This window comes from Macrobrachium nipponense, chromosome 8, assembly GCF_015104395.2.
Source record: "Macrobrachium nipponense isolate FS-2020 chromosome 8, ASM1510439v2, whole genome shotgun sequence".
Lineage (NCBI taxonomy): Eukaryota > Metazoa > Arthropoda > Malacostraca > Decapoda > Palaemonidae > Macrobrachium > Macrobrachium nipponense.
In genome coordinates this window covers 75,775,717-75,794,904 of record NC_087203.1, presented here as the reverse complement: position 1 = coordinate 75,794,904, position 19,188 = coordinate 75,775,717, and the positions used below count along the sequence as shown (strand labels likewise).

The window sequence follows — 19,188 nt, the reverse complement described above, 5'->3', positions numbered from 1 at the left end:
ATTCTTCTTACACCATATATACTACGCAATCAACTCATCTAAGCAGCTCCACCCTCTATTCTTCTATTCGTCCGACATCCACATCTCACTTCCAGACAGGAGAGTTGGCTCAACAATCCCTTCGCACATTCCCACATTGGCTTTCAAAGAAACTCCAAGTCTCTTCCCAGTCTCAGCAATAACCCCGGGTACGTTCCTTGCTTTCCTTATTTTGTGACCATTCCACTTCTCTCCCAATTTTATTCTTTCACTTCCCCCACTAAGATGCACTGTTCCATCTTCCTGGTTTCCATTTACTGTCGAATCCTTAATCTCGACCATACTACCTAGAACTACCTCCCTTTTAGCATCACACCAATCACTCCAGCCATCTAGATTTTAGACTTAAAACACACAAGCATGTATGTATGTATGTGTATATATATATATATATATATATATATATATATATATATATATATATATAATACATATATATATATATATATATATATATATATATATATATATATATATCATATATTATATATATATATATATATATATATATATATATATATATATATATATATATCATATATATATATATATATATACACATACATACATACATGCTTGTGTGTTTTAAGTCTAAAATCTAGATGGCTGGAGTGATTGGTGTGATGCTAAAAGGGAGGTAGTTCTAGGTAGTATGGTCGAGATTAAGAATTCTACAGTAAATGGAACCAGGAAGATGGAACAGTGCATCTTAGTGGGGGAAGTGAAAGAATAAAATTGGGAGAGAAGAGGAATGGTCACCAAATATGGGAAGCAAGGAACGTACCGGGGTTATTGCTGAGACTGGGAAGAGACTTGGAGTTTCTTTGAAAGCCAATATGGGAACGTGTGAAGGGATTGTTGAGCCAACTCTCCTGTCTGGAAGTGAGATGTGGATGTCAGACGAATAGAAGAATAGAGGGTGGAGCTGCTTAGATGAGTTGATTGCGTAGTATATATGGTGTAAGAAGAATTTAGAGGGTGAGAAATGTAGATTAACACAGTAAGAATGGTTGGAATGTTAGTGGAACTTAAAGTATCAAACGGAATGTTTTGAGATGGTTTAGACATGTCGGAAAAAATGTGTAGGATGTCATGATGGTGTAAAGAGCAGATAGGATTTTTCAAAAGGGAAGGATTGGCAGGGAGAGGAAGACCTAAAAAGACCTGGATAAATTCTGTTGAAGTTACGAGAAAGGAGAGGCCTTAGTATCCAGGAAATGCTTGAGTGCATGCAAAGCAAAGTCACGTGGCCATTGTTTTGGCTTTTCTGTGAAGTAAATTTTTTTGTAAGGGGAAACAGTTAAGTGTCGCAATACATATATATATATATATATATATATATATATATATATATATATATATATATATATATATATATCATATATGATATATCTATATATATATATATATATATATATATATATATATACTATATATGTATATATATATATATATATATATATATATATATATATATATATATATATATATATATATATATATATATATATGCTCCATGTGCTGTTTGATCATTTTTGGTTACCTGTACAGTGTACATGTTAATTTGATTACAGAAATGACCAATTAACCAGTAGCTATGCATCCGAGCAGATGACGGAAAATTAACTTATTTAATTTAATATAACTCTTCTGTGATCTAAGTTAAAATGGCGCTGGTTTACTCAGCTTGGTGAATGATTAATTGTAGCAAAGGGATGGATTGGATTGCTTGAAGTTATTACTTAGAATTATTGAAAGGAAAATCAGAACTGGTATTTTTTGAAAAATGGCGATATAACTGGGATTTGACTGGATTGCCAAGAGCCACCCCTGAGAGTTGTCGAGAGAGAGAGAGAGATAGAAAAAAAAAGCGAGAAAAACTTGTTTAAAAGTGCTATGTAGCTCATCTCCGGGCTTCTCAGTAAGCGCATGACGATGGGCGTGACCTTTTCGGGCGTAACCTTCTGTGAGGCGAGGGTGGTGTCGACCTAATGTTGCCATGGGTCTCGTCTGTTCGGGCAAGTGTGGCCAGGATACTGTAGGGCCCGAACCCGATGCCCAGCCCCCGACCCGCCCCAACTCGAAGACTGACCCGGCCCTCAACCTCTCCAACAAGAACGACTCGGAGACCTCCGAGAGAAGTGTGAACAGAGCCTACGAGAGACGACTGGAGAAGGAGAGAGAACTCTCGGGACAAGGCATCAAGGTCAGGGAGAACTTGGACAAGAACCAGCTGCTGGAGAGTGACCGGTCCGTTTTGACTGGGGCCATGCCAATCAGAACGTTGACCGCCGAAGACTGTCGGTCCAGGAGCGACATTGGGGACGATGACTCGTCTGCCAGAGGTAAGTGAGAGATTTATGAATATCATTATTGTTTGGTGGAATGTCCAAAGTTTATATTGGCTTTAAGTTGGCCTTCATATACACCATATATACATGAATATATATCGTTATAAATATATATATAATAAAATATACATATATATGTATATATATATATATATATAATATATATATATATATATATATATATGTATATTATATATATATATATAGATATATACACACACACCTGGGTAAATATTGATGCTTATAACATCAGTAATGACACACAACATACCACGCCAGGGACACTAACATAATTGTATTATGTATACGTTGAAAACTTGCACAAACGTTATTTTGGAAGCTTTTAATTTTTCTTGTGCACCATTGTATAGAGAAAGAGAAAGCATTCATACAGGTAACAGCAGCAAATATATGCGCATTTGAAGAACAAACATGCACCGGTATATTTTATGTGCAAACTGGGCATATAATCTTGAAAGTTCCTCAGGAAACTACCTTTGCATAGATTCGTAATTGTAGTTATCAGCAATACAGAGTCATAACAATAGTAGTTCCTGTTAATGGAACGGAAGGCCTTTAATTTGAGAAGAGTACTCACAAAGAGCTGGCTGCAGATTTTAGAATAAATTTGTTAGTACAATGGTCATAATCGATCAACAGATAACTGAAAGTAATCAGCAAAAATAAATATATATGTACCTACTATATAACCAGAATTGTGAAGTCAGAAGATTAAGGGCATTTCAAAAGTAGCATTAGAGATAATTAGAGAACGCAAAACAGAACAAAAGGAATAGCAGTTAAACAATAAAGAAATAAAGGTAATCAACTAACAAATAAAGTACATCCATAAGCAACATTGTAAGTCGAGAGGAATGAGCACAATAAATAATAGCTCTTATGAAGCAGCTTAAGAAAGGCTATTTCCAGATATTGAAAGATTTCTGAAATGATAATGCAGCACAACGCTACCTTTCTATTATCAGGCTAAAATTGTTGGCTGGATGAAAGCACAAAGCCACCAAAAACCAATGCTATTAGGATTTTTTCCAACATACTATTGTTTCCATTTACTGAGCAATTAAAATATCTGAAAAAATGTAAATTGCTCTTCATAGCATACAAAGCGCACACCGGGGGATGGTTCGATTGATAGTGTTGTGCTTGGTAAATACATTTATAGATTATAAATTTTTCATTTTAATTCCCCATTTTGATGTATGAAATTGATTTAAATCGTATGCTAATGATTAAGGGAAGACATTTGAGTAAAATATCTATGGAATATTCCGTGTAGAGAAAAGTCTTGCTCTGCGCATTATTATTATTATTATTATTATTATTATTATTAATTATTATTATTATTATATTATTATTATGATCCTACCCCATCATCTACAGCTGAGTAGACTGAGGAAATTATGGTAAAGATCCTTTCCCAAGGAATCAACGCCGAGGAGAGCAGTCACCCATCCAACGATTGATCAGCCCCAATGTTGCTTAACCAGTCAATTGACGGCCTAAACCACTCTGCCACGGCGACACATTTTATTATTATTATTATTATTATTATTATTATTATTATTATTATTATAAACAAAAATTAAGTGAAATAATCTTAGTTGAAAACATAAAGTCGTAGCAAAAAGAATAAAGGCTAAAAGATTAAAAGTTTGAATAAATACACAATTTATTTTAATAATTATCTCATTAACCGAAAAATAAATAGCCTTTCAGCAGTTAAACAACAAACATGTTGAACAAAACAAGGCGTGATGCGACCTCCAGCTTGTTCGGAAGAGTGCAAGATTTTCCCTTCATGCACAAGTTGTAAACATTATATTTCTAACTTAACGTGAAGTTATAAGTGCGAATACAAAATAATCGAACAGAAACATAACCTAAATTCAGTACTCCAAATAAATTAAAATGCGCTAATATCTACAGTCAAATAGAGCCTTATTTCATCAACGAAAATTAAAATAAATACGCTATATTTTATTAGAAATAAAATGTTGTCAGTATTTATTTTTTACATTTTTCATTATGATAAATAAATCATGAATATCATAACCTAAAATTCCTGTATCTTTGACTCAACGCGAAACACCATTTCCAGACCTTTTTGGGTTCTTCCATAGGGCTTGCCTACCCTCCCAACAACAGCAGCAACAACAACAACAACAACAAAGTGGTTTGTAGGCTTACTCCCCGAATAAGCGATAAAGAAGACTCTTTTGGCGGAAACACTACAATCCTTAGAAATGAAAATCATCATTTTGAAGTCCCGTAAGAATATGTATGTCAGGATAATAGCAGTCCTAGGTAAATGAAAGCTTTCATTCCTTAAGGTTTATTGTGGGCAGCACTGAAGTTATTTTACTACTTCCTTGCGATTTCCTTTCATTCGTAAGCCCTGATCTCTTCTTACAAAGCTGTCTAACTTCTTTAACTTTGTTGTGACGACAGATAATTTTGCAATCAATATGTCAGTAGTTTGTCTTGTTCAACTTTCAATCCTTCCAAGTACGAGAATTGGGTTCAAGTATATAATAATAGTAATAATGAGGATGATGATGATGATGATGATGGACATACTAAATGATAAAACTGTACAGATAGATTTCGGGAATGTGTTTGGGTAATATATATATATATATATATATATATATATATATATATGTATATATATATATATATATATATATATATATATATATATATATATATATATATATATATATATATATATATATATATATATATATATATATATATATATATATATATATTTGTATTTCTTACCATTATAACCGGTGTCAGGTTAATGATGATGCAGGAATATTTTCGTGGTTAGTGTATGGTTAATGATTAGCCTCATTAGATACCTGGTTGGTTAGGTCAGAATTCTTTTGTTTATCTATTTAATATTAGTTTATCTTTGTGTTCCATTTTGCACACGTAAGATTTTCCTAGTGAAAGCTTACTCAAACTTTCGAAAATATCGGCAAATTTCGATGGTTGTACATTTCGTAATAATAATAATAATAATAATAATAATAATAATAATACTAATAATAATAATAATAATAATAATAATAATAATAAAATAATAAGTATTTTTAATTACCCATATGCTCGTGGGTTCGTTGTAGTGGTGAAAGAACAGAAATTGAATTAGAGCTCTTTGATGTGTCGCGAAATTTTGTTGCTGGTTCTCGTAATCAAATTCGTCGTAAAGAAGCAGGCTGCCAAATCTAATTACCTTACGCGTACAGCCTTACACTTCTTGTCATTTTAACGTTGAATCATTATCATTATTATTACTCTATCCAGGTGCTAAGAACCTGATTCGCCAGATTCTGCAGTTCGAAAATATACAATGACAACTAACAGTAAATATTTTTGTAAATACGCAGTGAGTGACAAACAACATTAAATATATTTGAATATATAAAATTCAATAATAGCACAACAGTGAACGCATCAATAAATGGAAAGATAAATAAATACTATAACATTCGGTAAGACACCGAACTCTACACAATCCATGTTGCGTCGATGCAGCTGAAATGTTTTTTTAGTTTTTTTTCCGCCGATTCTAATCCTCTTTGGCTAATTACGGCATAAATGCAGGATAGAAGCGAACATTTTCGCTTTAATCCTGGATAAAGAGCCAGGGTTCGGATGACCGAAATGGTAAAAATATTTATAAACTTTTAATGCGTCTATGATAATTATAGCTACGTGTTTACCTTCAAACGCTCGCTTGTGGACGCTGGGTTGAAGCCTGGCCTCGCACAGACCACACTTTAATGGCCATTGCAGCTAACGTTAGCTTTCCGGTTTGAGTGGCACTTGTTCTTGACGAGGTTCGAAGGGTAATGGAGTAATGTTAGAGTTCCCGCTGAACGATGTACTTGAAGGAAGAACATTTTAAAAGCTTTCTTTGAACGAGGAGTATGATGTAAACGACTGGAATTTTCTTCTGTCTTCTGTCATCCCTGAGTGATGTAAATCTTCTATCCGCTTTTTCATCTTCCCATAGTCTTTTCGGATCTGGGCTATATTAGAGCTTTTTGTTGCTCGTTGTATTATTATTATTATTATTATTATTATTATTATTATTATTATTATTATTATTATTATTTAGATGAATCCAACTCATATGGAACAAGCCCACAGGGACCATAGACTTAGAATTCAAGCTTCCAAAGAATATGATGTTCATGAAGAAGTAAGAGATGGCAAAGGGAATACAGAAAGAATAGATCTCACTGATTAAAAAGGAAAAATAAATTTAGAAATTAACAGAGAGATACAAATGTATTAAAATGCAAGGAGAATAGCATTAGGGACTTTTGACGTCCCAATTGGACGACATCCTCAGGGAGACTGTTCCACAATCCAACGGTGTGAGGAATAAAGGACCTCTGGAACTGAGAAGTTCCACAGCGAAGCATATTTACTGCATATTGGTGCTGCTGTTCAGCGAATCTTTATTAAAATACAACTTATGAAAAAATGAAAAACAAGAGACCATCCGTCGATGGTTCAAGTCATAACCGCTAATATTAGGAAACAGACACCTACCACCACAAACCAATCTATCTAAAAGAGATGAATCTCTGGCAGAAGCAGACATCGACACCGATGAGCAGTATTCTAGTAAATTAAGTACAAATGACCTACAACAATTTGCACTGATTTTATCACTGTTATGAATATATGAGGTCTAACTTTCGTGCGGCATTTGCTGAAACTTTCCTACAGGTTTCTCAAAAGTAAGACGTAGTCAAAAGTTGCACCTTGAATGGTTACAGCTTCAGACTCATTCAGTAAAGTCCTGTCCACCTGAAAAGGAGGATGGGGTGGAAAATCTGTACGAGACCTGCTAATCAGTAGTGTTTTCTTTTTACGGGAGTTCAGCCCAATACCCCACTGACTTCACCATTCACTGATCCAGTCCATGCCCCGATTGAGGCTGAGGGCAACTTCATTTTTCATAAGTGGAGACTACTACACCCACAAATGTTGCATCACCGGCACACTGAACAATTTTGTTTTCCAGGCCAACAAAACCATATCGCTTGTATACACCAGAAATAACAGTGGACCCTGTGGAACTCGGGACACAATAGGTCTTGGTTCACTAAAGATCCCATCAACAGCAAATCGCTGCTACCTACCTTAGAAGAAATCTTGAAGTAATCCTTAAACATATCCACCCACTCCAAGATTCTGAAGTTTATAAATAAGTGCCTTATGGTATACTAAATCGGAAGGAACACTAAAATCTATTTGAATTACTCTGCACTCGAAACCCTTATCAAGGTTATTGGCCTCTTTATTAAAAGAAATATATTTTCTTTTAAAGAATCTAGAGCAACTACTACCTTTTTCTCATTTAACAGTTTAAAATATTTGTCTGGAAAAGAATGAATTTGAACGAGGTATTCTAATTCACCCATGCATGCTTTTGTCTTATGTTTTGATTTTATGTGAATTAAGAGAGTGGACATTCCTTGTTTTTGTTAGTATTACGAGGCTAGATTTTTTGTGGCAATACTTTGCTAATGTATCGAAACTAAATAAGACCTTTCTGGAATAATTTCTTAGACTGTTGAGATTGTCTGCTAGTACTAAATATGGCGGAAGCTCAATGGGGCGCTGTGTTTAGTACCAGCCCCTCAGGTATCAAAGATATCGTTTATTAATGTATAGCATATATACAAATGGGTTCATATAGTACTTTGATCATTGACGGGCTAGTACTAAAGGCGGCGTCCCATTGAGCTTCCGCCATGTTTAGTACTAGCCCCTTGGAGGTGATGAATAGGTGGATACATACCAGGTTGCTATCGGAATGATGTTCATAGTACTCTTTAATTAAGTAATCTTTTCAGTAACGAGATATAGAGGGAAAATCATTAACTTCAAACACTCTTGAAATCTGAAATGAAAGTGATAGAGTAACGACAGCTTTTACGGTTAAGATGTTATTGTAATAAAGTGATTTTATGCACCTAGTGTTTAAACTGGTCCAAGAACTTAAGCAGTAACTCAAATGCTCCAATTGCTTGCCTAGTGATGTGTTATCATTGTGTGTCTTTGTGCTTGTTTATCACGCACGTGTGCCCCACACAAATATGTATGTTATATATATATATATATATATATATATATATATATATATATATATATATATATATATATATGCAGAAGCCAGGTACTATGTCGTACCTCTAAGTAAATGGGGATACAATCCACAATGAAGTAAATTCCTCTTGTAGTTTAAAAGTATATATTACTTGTATAGGATTAAAGCTTTCGACCATCAACTGTGGTCTTGTTCACTAAAGTCTTTAGTGAACAAGACCACAGTTGATGGTCGAAAGCTTTAATCCTATACAAGTAATATATTTTATTTTCTACAAGAGGAATTTACTTCATTGTGGATTGTATCCCCATATATATATATATATATATATATATATATATATATATATATATATATATATATATCTGTGTGTGTATAAAGGATGTATGTTAGTATGTATGTGTATAAGTGTGTGCCACATACACTTTGAAATGCATTAGCAATTTCAACCAAACTTGGTATACATATGACTTAACATCTGTAGAAGAATATTGTGGGGACAAGACATCACTGGCACCAAAGGTGTGAAATATAAAAATAACCAAACGACAGATTTTAGTGTCTAATACATAGTTTTCGATGTTGCTAAGTGACACTCTCTATGCCCTTCAAGTCCAAATTTAGCCCTGATAGGGAGGGGGGGGGGATGAGAAAGGGGTGGGAAGAGAGTGAGATATAAAAATAACTGATAACGATTGATATTAGTGCCTAATCCATAATTTCAAGGTCGTTGAGATGAATAGTAACACTTCCGATGCTGTTTAATTCCAAGTTCAGCCCCAATAGGGAGAGGGGGGTGAGAAGGGGTGAGAGTGGGGTGACATGTTAAATAACTGAGAGTGACAGATATTATTGTCTAACCCATAGTTTTCTAGGTTGCTGAGATGAATAATGAGACCCCCAATGCTCTTTAAGTACAAGTTCAGCTCCGATATGAGGGGGGAGATGAGAGGAGGTGGGAAGGGGATGATATGTAAAAAAAATAACCGAAAATGACATATTAGTATCTAATTCATAGTTTTTGAGGTCACTGAGATGAATAGTGAAACTTCTAATGCACTTTAAGCCCAAGCTCAGCCCCGGTAGGAAGGGGAGTTGGAAGGGGTGGGAAGATGGTGGCATGTACAAATACTTGAAAATGCTAGATATTAGTGTCTAATCCATAATTTTTGAGGTTGCTGAGATGAATAGTGACACTCCCGATGCCCTTGAAGTCCAAGTTCAGCTCTGATAGGAAGGGCAGTGAGAAAGGGTGGGAAGGGGATGTCATGTAAAAATAACTAAAAATGACGACAGATATTGATATCTTAATTCAAGGTCACTGAGATGAATAGTAACACTCGATGGCATTCAAGTCCAAGTTTGGAACCAATTGATGGTGGGGGTGAGCAGGGGTAAAAAATAAAATGTAAAAATTTACAGATTTTAGTGTCTAAGCCATAGTTTACGAGGTCACTGTGAGGAATAGACACATCCCTATGCCCTTTAAGTCCAAGTTGAGCCCCAATAGGAATGGGGTGGTGAGAAGTGGGAAATATAAGTAAAAAATGTTGGGCAATTAATCTGGAGCAACTATCTTAACAGGAAAGAGAGAGAGAGAGAGAGAGAGAGAGAGAGAGAGAGAGAGTTTATTGGCTGTCTTGCAGTTTTCCTGGGCATTGCTGGGTTGGTCAGCTAGTATATATTGTAATATATAATTATAGATTAAAACTTTTAGGTTTTCAGCGGGTAATAATAGGGTGAGGTTGCTTGCCCTTCACCTTGCTGGAAGTTCAAAGGTCTGTGTGGTGAAGGAATCTGACCTTTCTTGACCAGACCCAATATAGCTTAAATTGGAAAATTGAAGGATGACGTTTAGGGGAAATTTTCCTGCCATACGTTTTTCTTGGAGGCAACATTAATTTAAGATATGGTAAACGAAGATGAATTCAGTAACCAAATACTCACACAGTTGTATATTACAATATTCTCTAGACGTCGTCAGTGCATAATGTAGACTAAAATTTCCAGTAGTACAAAAAGTAGAAAACTATTGGGAGGCTTTTGTCTGCCCGTCAGCATTTTTTCTGTCCGACCTTTGATCTTAAAAGTTACTAAGGTTAGAGAGCTGCAAATTGGTTTGTTGATCATCCACCCTCCAGTCATCGAGCATGCCAAATTACTGCCCTCTATCCCCAGTAGTTTTTATTTTCATGATCGTGCGTCTGACAACGCTTTGGGACAGGCCACCACTGGGCCGTGGCTGAAAATTTCATGGGACCGCTGCTCATACATCCTTAAACTCGGTTGCGCGTTTCTTCGGCACAAGTTTGACTTGTGTATTTCTATTACCAAGCTAAAGAAGCAGTTAATCTTCATTTCGACCCTTGATAGGTAGATGGGCCAGGTAGAAGATCCAAATTTTTGGACGGTTCAAGGTTCCACTCCTGTTTTTCTCACTTAGTTGGTTCGATTACGTTTCGCTTGGTCCTGTCTGTTTTTCTCCTCTCTCCTCTCTCTCTCTCTCGCTCTCATCTGCTCTTCCCTCTTCCTCTCTCTCTCTCTCTCTGCAAATTGTAACAGATGCCATGGAGATCAGATGTTTACATTGAAATGAAACGAGCCCTTCCCCAATAAGTTAACGTCATGCAAAGTCGTCTGCCATTGTATAACATGAATGACATTCAGTGATCACTTAGCACATAGTTATTCAAAGACAAACGCAGCAAGGAATTCATAAGTAATGCCACTTCAAAGCTGAAAATCCATCAAAGGCAGTATTCGATGCCTGGAAATTGGCGCTTATAGAATTTATGACTCCGGAAAATAAAAATTGATGTTTGGAATTCCTACCTTTATTTTGTTACTGATGATTTTATTATTTTATACATGTATATATACACAAATATACTTATATAAATGTATATGTGTGTATACATATATAATGCATAGATACCATATATGTATATATATATATATATATATATATATATATATATATATATATATATATATATATATATACATATATAAATGTATATGTCTGAAATTGAAATAGCTACAATTCCCTCTTAACTTCTCAAATTCTTTGCTCTTTTTTGGATACCCTTGTCTCTACAAAGACTAGAGCTCCAACTTCAAAGAAATTTTGAAGAAATCCTGATGTCCGGAATCGTACTTCATGATTTCTTCAAAATTCCTTTGAAGTTAGATCTATAGGTTTTGTAGTGACAAGCGTATCTAAAAAAGAGCAAAGAATTTGAGAAATTAAGGAGGCATTGTGGGTATTACAATTACATATGTTCATATGTGTATGGTAAAAATGATCAGTAGATTCTACACACACACACAGACACACATACACACACACATACACACACACACACACATATATATGTATATATATATATATGTATATATATATATATATGTATATATATATATATATATATATATATATATATATATATATATATTACCTGTACCACAAAGAAGGAAAGCAAAATTGCCCAGGTAGAAGAATAGCTGACAGATATTAATAGAAACATTACTAGAAGAAGGGTATTGTGGGAGATCGTGATCCCGAAAAATATTGGGATAGAGTTCCGGAGAGAGAGAGAGAGAGAGAGAGAGAGAGAGAGAGAGAGATTCTTTCGTAAGTAATAGAAACTCTTCAAAGTAGTTTAAAGTTTCAAGTAAAACCTTGTCCTTTCAAACTGTGGGCCAGAGAGAGAGAGAGAGAGAGAGAGAGGAGAGAGAGAGAGAGAGAGAGAGAGAGAGAGTACTCTATATGTGTGTTTTTCCTTTGTACTAGAAATTTTTCATGTTTGAACAACAACTTTGTCTTTTGAAACGGAGAGAGAGAGAGAGAGAGAGAGAGAGAGAGAGGAGAGAGAGAGGCAAGCAAGGGTTTACTTTTTTCCTGGCCTATGTCCGGTACCTAACCGGAGCTCCCGATAAGGCAATATTGATTTAATAAGTCCTTAATAAAGTCTCCCCCTCTTCGATCAATGGTGCTCCTTTGCGACCCTCTGACACAGCTAGGCTATACTACTACTCTCTCTCTCTCTCTCTCTCTCTCTCCTCCAGATTTTAAAAGACAAAGTTGTTGTTCAAACTTGTTCAAATTCAACTTTTAGAATCTTGGATCTAGCTGAAAATCTCTCTCTCTCTCTCTCTCCGCCTCTCTCCTCTCCTCTCTCATCCCTCGTCTCTCTCTCTCTCTCTCTCTCTCTCTCTCTCTCTCTCTCTCTCAGCTCTTAAAAGAAGTTATTTTTAGCATTAATTTTCTGGGGATTTTTTTAGATATGTAGGAAAAATCTACTATCAAAGGACCTTATCGTAACAAAGATAAAAAACAAACAAACTGCAACTTCATTAGATCACTAAAAAAACCGATACAGACAAACATTTTTCGATAGCAGCCGATGAAATTGTCAGTTGCTTTAAAATCTTATTAATAAGTAAAGAGAAAGAGTCAGGAATGTTGTGTTGGGATGTAGTTGCAACCAAGGTCTTTCATTGCGACATACCGTCCCTTAATTTGGGTAAATTGTCGAATATACAATTTTTCAGTTACTCTTGGTAACTGCATCGACGGTGATTCAACTGATTAGCAAGTGTGTCTTTCTCACTATACATCCTTGATGGTGAGACAGCGACACTTTATACTTTGCTGAAACAAGAATTCAGTGATAAAACCATCGTCGATGCAGTTTGAAAAAATACGTATTCGACTCTTTGCCAAAAAGGGAACGAATTAATTTTTCATTGTCAATAAACAAATATTTTCGTTATAAGAGAAATTTCCTTACCAACATGGGGAAAGTCTTTACAATTGAAGAATTTATTTTTTATCATCTGTTATATCACTACCTAGAGTCAAGCGTTTTTGCATGGTGTAATACCTATTGTTGTTATTATTTATTATTATTTGTTATCCCAGTAGATGAAACTTATTCACATGGAACTATCACACAGGTGCCATTGACTTGAAATTCTAGCATCCAAAGAATGATGGTTTCAACCTCCCTCCACAGACCCCACACTGCAGCAGTATAACTGATTATGATGCAGAGCCAGTGATTTTTCGTCATCATGAGTGAGACGCAAACCCCCGACATCTAACTGGTGTTCCACCACACTAACCACTATACTATACTCTGTTTTTTTCCATCTGTCCACCCGTGTGTGGTGTTTGCGTATGGTAACACTGCGTCCCGGGCTTTAGAAAGTTACATTTAGCTTACATTCAACAATAATAATATCCTATTTCGAATATTAACGGTGTAATTCGCATACAGTAAATTATTAAAACATTTTTCAGTTGCAAATCTACGCCCAGATATCCTTTTATTTACCTAAAACTTGCACATAACGTAACTATTTAAAGCCTGGGACGCAGTGTTACCATGCAAAACATCACAAGCGGATGGACAGATGGAAAAAGACAGAATATAGTTATTCCCAGCTATTGGCATCGTGCCTGATGCTTATATGTTCAGGAGAGGCGGAAATGCTGTTTACAGCGACATGTACCATTGTTTTGTTTTTTTTTTTTTTTTTTTTTTTTTTTTTTTTTTTTTTTTTTTTTTTTTGCAGGCAAAAACTGTTGGTTATGTAATGTTTACAATATGTCATCAGGATGGATTTACACCTGGTTCTATTTTACCCTGTGGTATATCTGCGTATATGCATAAAGTTTTTCGGTGATTTCAAAGAGTGTAAGCGTATATGTTCATATATATATATATATATATATATATATATATATATATATATATATATATATATATTTATATATATATATATATATGATTTATATATATATATATATATATATATATATATATATATATATATATATATATATATATATATATATCATATATATCTATAATATATATATATATATATATATATATATATATATATATATATAGATATATATATATATATATATATATATATATATATATATATATATATATATATATCATATATAGATATATATATATGCTTATATGTCACTAAATAGCATGTGGCAATATATCTAGCCAAGGCCACAGGAAGAATAAAAGAAGGAGTACCGAGCGCTTTCGTGTTATTGTGCCTCGAAAATGTGTTTGAAATAACACGAAAGCGCTCGGTATTCCTTCTTTTATTTTTCCTGTGGCCTTGGCTAAATATATGATATATACACACACACACAATCACACACACATACATACACACACACATATCTATATATATATATATATATAATATATATATATATAGATATATATATATAATTTCTCTTTATTTTTCTTTTTATTCACTAACGAGGGGAATTCAACTTTTTAACCTTTTGGAAGCTTATTTAGCAGGGTAAGATTTTGGGATTAACTAAATACCTTATTTATCAATTAATATGCACACACACACACACACACATATATATATACGACAATATATATATACATATATATATATATATATATATATACAATATTTCTGTTTTTATGTATGTGCCTGTGTGTTTGTGCAAATTCGCGTTCCCTTTTGCTTGGAACAATAATAATGCTAAAGTAATCTCTACCGGCGTTACTCACTGGATTTTATTCACACGAGATTTATTGCAAAGATAAACTCATTAACCAAGTGGACAAACGTATCAGCTTCTTAATTTCATCAACACCCGAATGGACTTAATTTACCAAATGATTAAACTAATTTTCCCCAGCACCTCGGCCACTTATTAGTCTCCAGTCTTTGCTTAATTATCCTTACAGTCTTTTTCTAAAAACTTTTCCTTGGCAAAATATTCCGTAAAAGGGTCAGCTTTTTCTGACTTCGAGGGACCGATATTGCAAAGATTTCAGGGCATAAAGTTTGGTGTGTTGCTGAAAATGAGTTTTGAGAATGATAGCATGAAATGAGATTATTTTTCGTCTCTTCGTATGCAAATTATTCTTTTTAGTAATCTGTGTCCTCTGATCATTACTTTTGTTGTTGTTAGTCCTGTGTTGAATTCCGTCATTGATTTAAGACCTTTTACTGGTTTATTCTTATTTTATTTTTTTTTAATTTTGACAATTATTATTATTATTATTATTATTATTATTATTATTATTATTATTATTATTATTATTTATTATTATTATTACAAAGCGCGGAATTGAAATTTAGTAATCTTCCGGAGTAACCATTTCTCTTTCTCTCAGTAAGTTTAATAAATTTGATATACTTGCTTTTTTGGTTATACTTATTATTATCATATACTTGTTATTATAACATCCGACTTTAAGATTATATTTTTGGTTCACTTTGGCGGTTCGGTAGCAGACTGACCCAAAAGGCACTGAGTGGGTTTTAATGAAAATTTCACCCAATATTAGCCCTTGTGATAGGCAACCAGTGATCAGGTACTGGAAGATGTAGGCTTGAAATTTAGGGGAGAAAGGGCCCCTTAGTGGGATAGTGTCCTCTGCCATTTCTGGGCGTTTTTTTCTTTATTTTTTAAAAAAATTTTTTATTCAATATACTTCTAGTTGAGTTCAGGTGTCATAGGATCAGAAGATTTATTAGTCCAACGGATTGTTTATTATTATTATTATTATTATTATTATTATTATTATTATTATTATTATTATTATTATTATTTATTTTTTTAAAAAGTAATTGCTGCCTCAGATGCGTTAATTTTATTAGGTTCTTCTCTATTTTTTAATTAGAAAAATAAAGAAGAACCTTATAACATTAACGCATCTGAGGCAGCAATTACTTTTTAATTAATAAAAACATGTTTAAAAGAGGGTTTACTTCCAGCATTATTATTATTATTATTATTATTATTATTATTATTATTATTATTATTATTATTAATTATTATTATTATTTTATTATTATTATCATCATCATCATTCTTATTATTATTATTATTATTATTATTATTATCTAAATAACAGAAACTGTTAAAATCACCATCTCCAGACTATATAACATAAAAAAATCTGTATCAGAAAAAACAAATATATCATTAATTCATAATGGCGTAATCACTCACTTTACTCTTTGGTCGAATGCCACTCTCGATTCCACGGCCACTCTCTGAGACCGTTAACTCTATTGATAATTAACAGTTATTTTGTTGTCGTTTTTGGCCTCGTTGTGACCCACTTCCGCTCGCAAAAGACTCCTCCAGTAATTCTAATAGTTTGCTGGACGTTGTCTTTTTGTCTTTCGAATCTACTCGTCTGTCTCCTTTTGTGCGCCATCCACTTTTTTGGCCTCAATGTAATCCATGACCGCATGCAACAGATTCCTTAATTGCATTTACTTCCGAAGAGGCTGTCTTTCTATCTTTTGAGTCTATTCCTCTGTATAACAGTCACCTTCTTTTTCTTTTAAGTTTACTCTCGTGTCTTCTGTCTACCGTCCCATGGGATAGACCCCTTCATTAAAATTGAATTTTTTTAAAAATTTCTGTCGAAAGTCCAGTACTCATCTATCCTCATCTGTCTACCATCGTTTATAACAATACTTAATAATAAGCAGATTTTGTAGGCGGCTGTCTTTCTGCCTTTTCCGTTTCCTCCGTTTTGTTTTTCAAGTCAAGTCATCTGTCATTTGTTCACCATTCTCTCTCTCTCTCTCTCTCTCTCTCTCTCTCTCTCTCTCTCTCTCTCTCTCTCTCTCTCTCTCAGTCTACTATCGCTTATAAGAAACCCCTTTATTACAAGTGACATTTCAGGAGGTAGTATGCCTGTGTTTTGAGTCTAGTCTATAATAAACGTCTCCCTCCGGATATTGTTCGCTCATAATAGATCCCGGACTGTCTTTCTTCCGTCCACTTTCATTGCAAGTAGTAGATGTTCCAGGGTGTTGTATTTCTGTATTTTGGACCTATTCAACTGTCTTCTGTTACCTGTCGCTTCATTGCAATCAGCCTTCCCATAAAGGTGCCCTTCTATCTTTTGAGTCGACTCATCCATCTGTCTACCATCGGTCGTAACAGATCCCCACACCCCCAGGGGATTTTCAAAGAGGTTGATGTCTAGGTATCAGATTTTCTGTCTACGATCGCTCGTAATAGGAAGTGGCATTTCTGTCTTGTAAGTCCACTGTGCTATCTTCTGTCTACCGTCGCTAATTAGAGACCCTTTCATTATAATTATACTTCTCAGGAGGTTTTATATCTGTATTAATCCACCCAAATGTCTTCTGTCTACGGTCGTTTGTATGACACTATTTTATTAGTAGATTTTCTAGGAATTGGTCTTTCCGCCTTTTGGGTGTACTCATCTGCCGTTTTCAGCCCACTGTCGTTCGTTACCTTTCTGTTCACTGAAGCTGCTCAACCGTTGCTCATAAGAGAATTTCCAGGAAGTCTTCATTTTGTTGTTTGAGTTTACTCATGTGATGTCTGTCCACTGTCGCTCGTAAAGGCTCCTTAATTACAATTAAACTTTCCAGGAGATTGTCTTCCTGCTTCCTGAACCTACAAACCGCTCTTGTTTTGCCTCAGTGTTCTTTCCTCTTCTTTACTATTTCCCAGATACTTCTGTAGCTACATTAAAGGAATGGTCCAATGATGAACGGGCAGTCGAGAATAGTTGTGGGGTGGGGGAATGGGGGGGAGTGTAGGGTGGGGGAGAAATTGATATAATGAAATGAGAATTTTAGGTTCGCCGAGAGACGTGTCTCCTTTATAAGATATGTTGTTGTCAGACTGATTTTTTTTAGGAAATTGTCTTGATATAAAGTTACAGATAAATGTATGATTGCATGAACTATTTTTGGGTATGAAATCACTGTAGTGAAAAACAAGTTTCATATTTTTGTTCATTTGGAGTGTTTCTTGATTTCATTATAGCGTGTATTTATATACTTTCATTTATTTTGTTATTCCTTTCAAATATTTAATAATAACAATAATAATAAAAAAATAAATAATAATAATAATGTTTTTATATTCTCTTTATTCTTTATATTTTTGTAACATTGTTCATCACAATTTAAATACTGATGATAACAATGATAGTGATATTTCTATGGTCTTTTTATCCTGTATAGTTTTACACGTGGTTGTGAAACAACAACAACAACAACAACAACAACAACACAACAACAACAACAACAACACAACAACAACAACAACAACAATAATAATAATGAATAATAATAATAATAATAATAATTTTTTTAATAATAATAATAATAATAATCGTATCTCTGCCGTGTGATAATGTACATGAGTTATTCTTAACTTGCTTCATGGTCATGGGGGTGTTATACATTGAACATGTGTGGTACTAACACCTGTACACCTTCACTGTTTTCCGTCATTTCAGCCTTTTGTTTTTTTGTATATATATATATATATATATATATATATATATATATATATATATATATATATATATCGTATATATATATAATTCAGTTTCATAAAAGACTTCCTTGTCTTGGCCTTAAAGGTAATGGCCTCTTTAATATCTCAGATGATTACCTTCGCTTTGCCTCTTTAGGGCTGGAAACCTCCGCTGCATTTACATAATTATTTTCTTCGTTTTTTCTTTTTCCTATTTTCTTTCGTTTTTTCTTTTCCCAGTCTTTCGTTTATTTTGATTAATTAAAGTGGGTTCTCTGAGAGGACACCTTCAATATTCGTTTTCA

General features: G+C 34.0%; 1 protein-coding gene across 1 annotated transcript in view; it reads left to right on the top strand.

Annotated features, from left to right (window-relative positions):
- LOC135222855 (probable 3',5'-cyclic phosphodiesterase pde-5) overlaps positions 1–19,188 on the top strand; it is a 411,879-nt gene that overhangs the window by 83,051 nt on the left and 309,640 nt on the right. The window contains 1 exon segment of the mRNA XM_064261193.1: positions 1,614–2,384. Within this exon segment, the coding sequence (XP_064117263.1) occupies positions 2,039–2,384 (346 nt within the window). The 5' untranslated portion in view covers positions 1,614–2,038.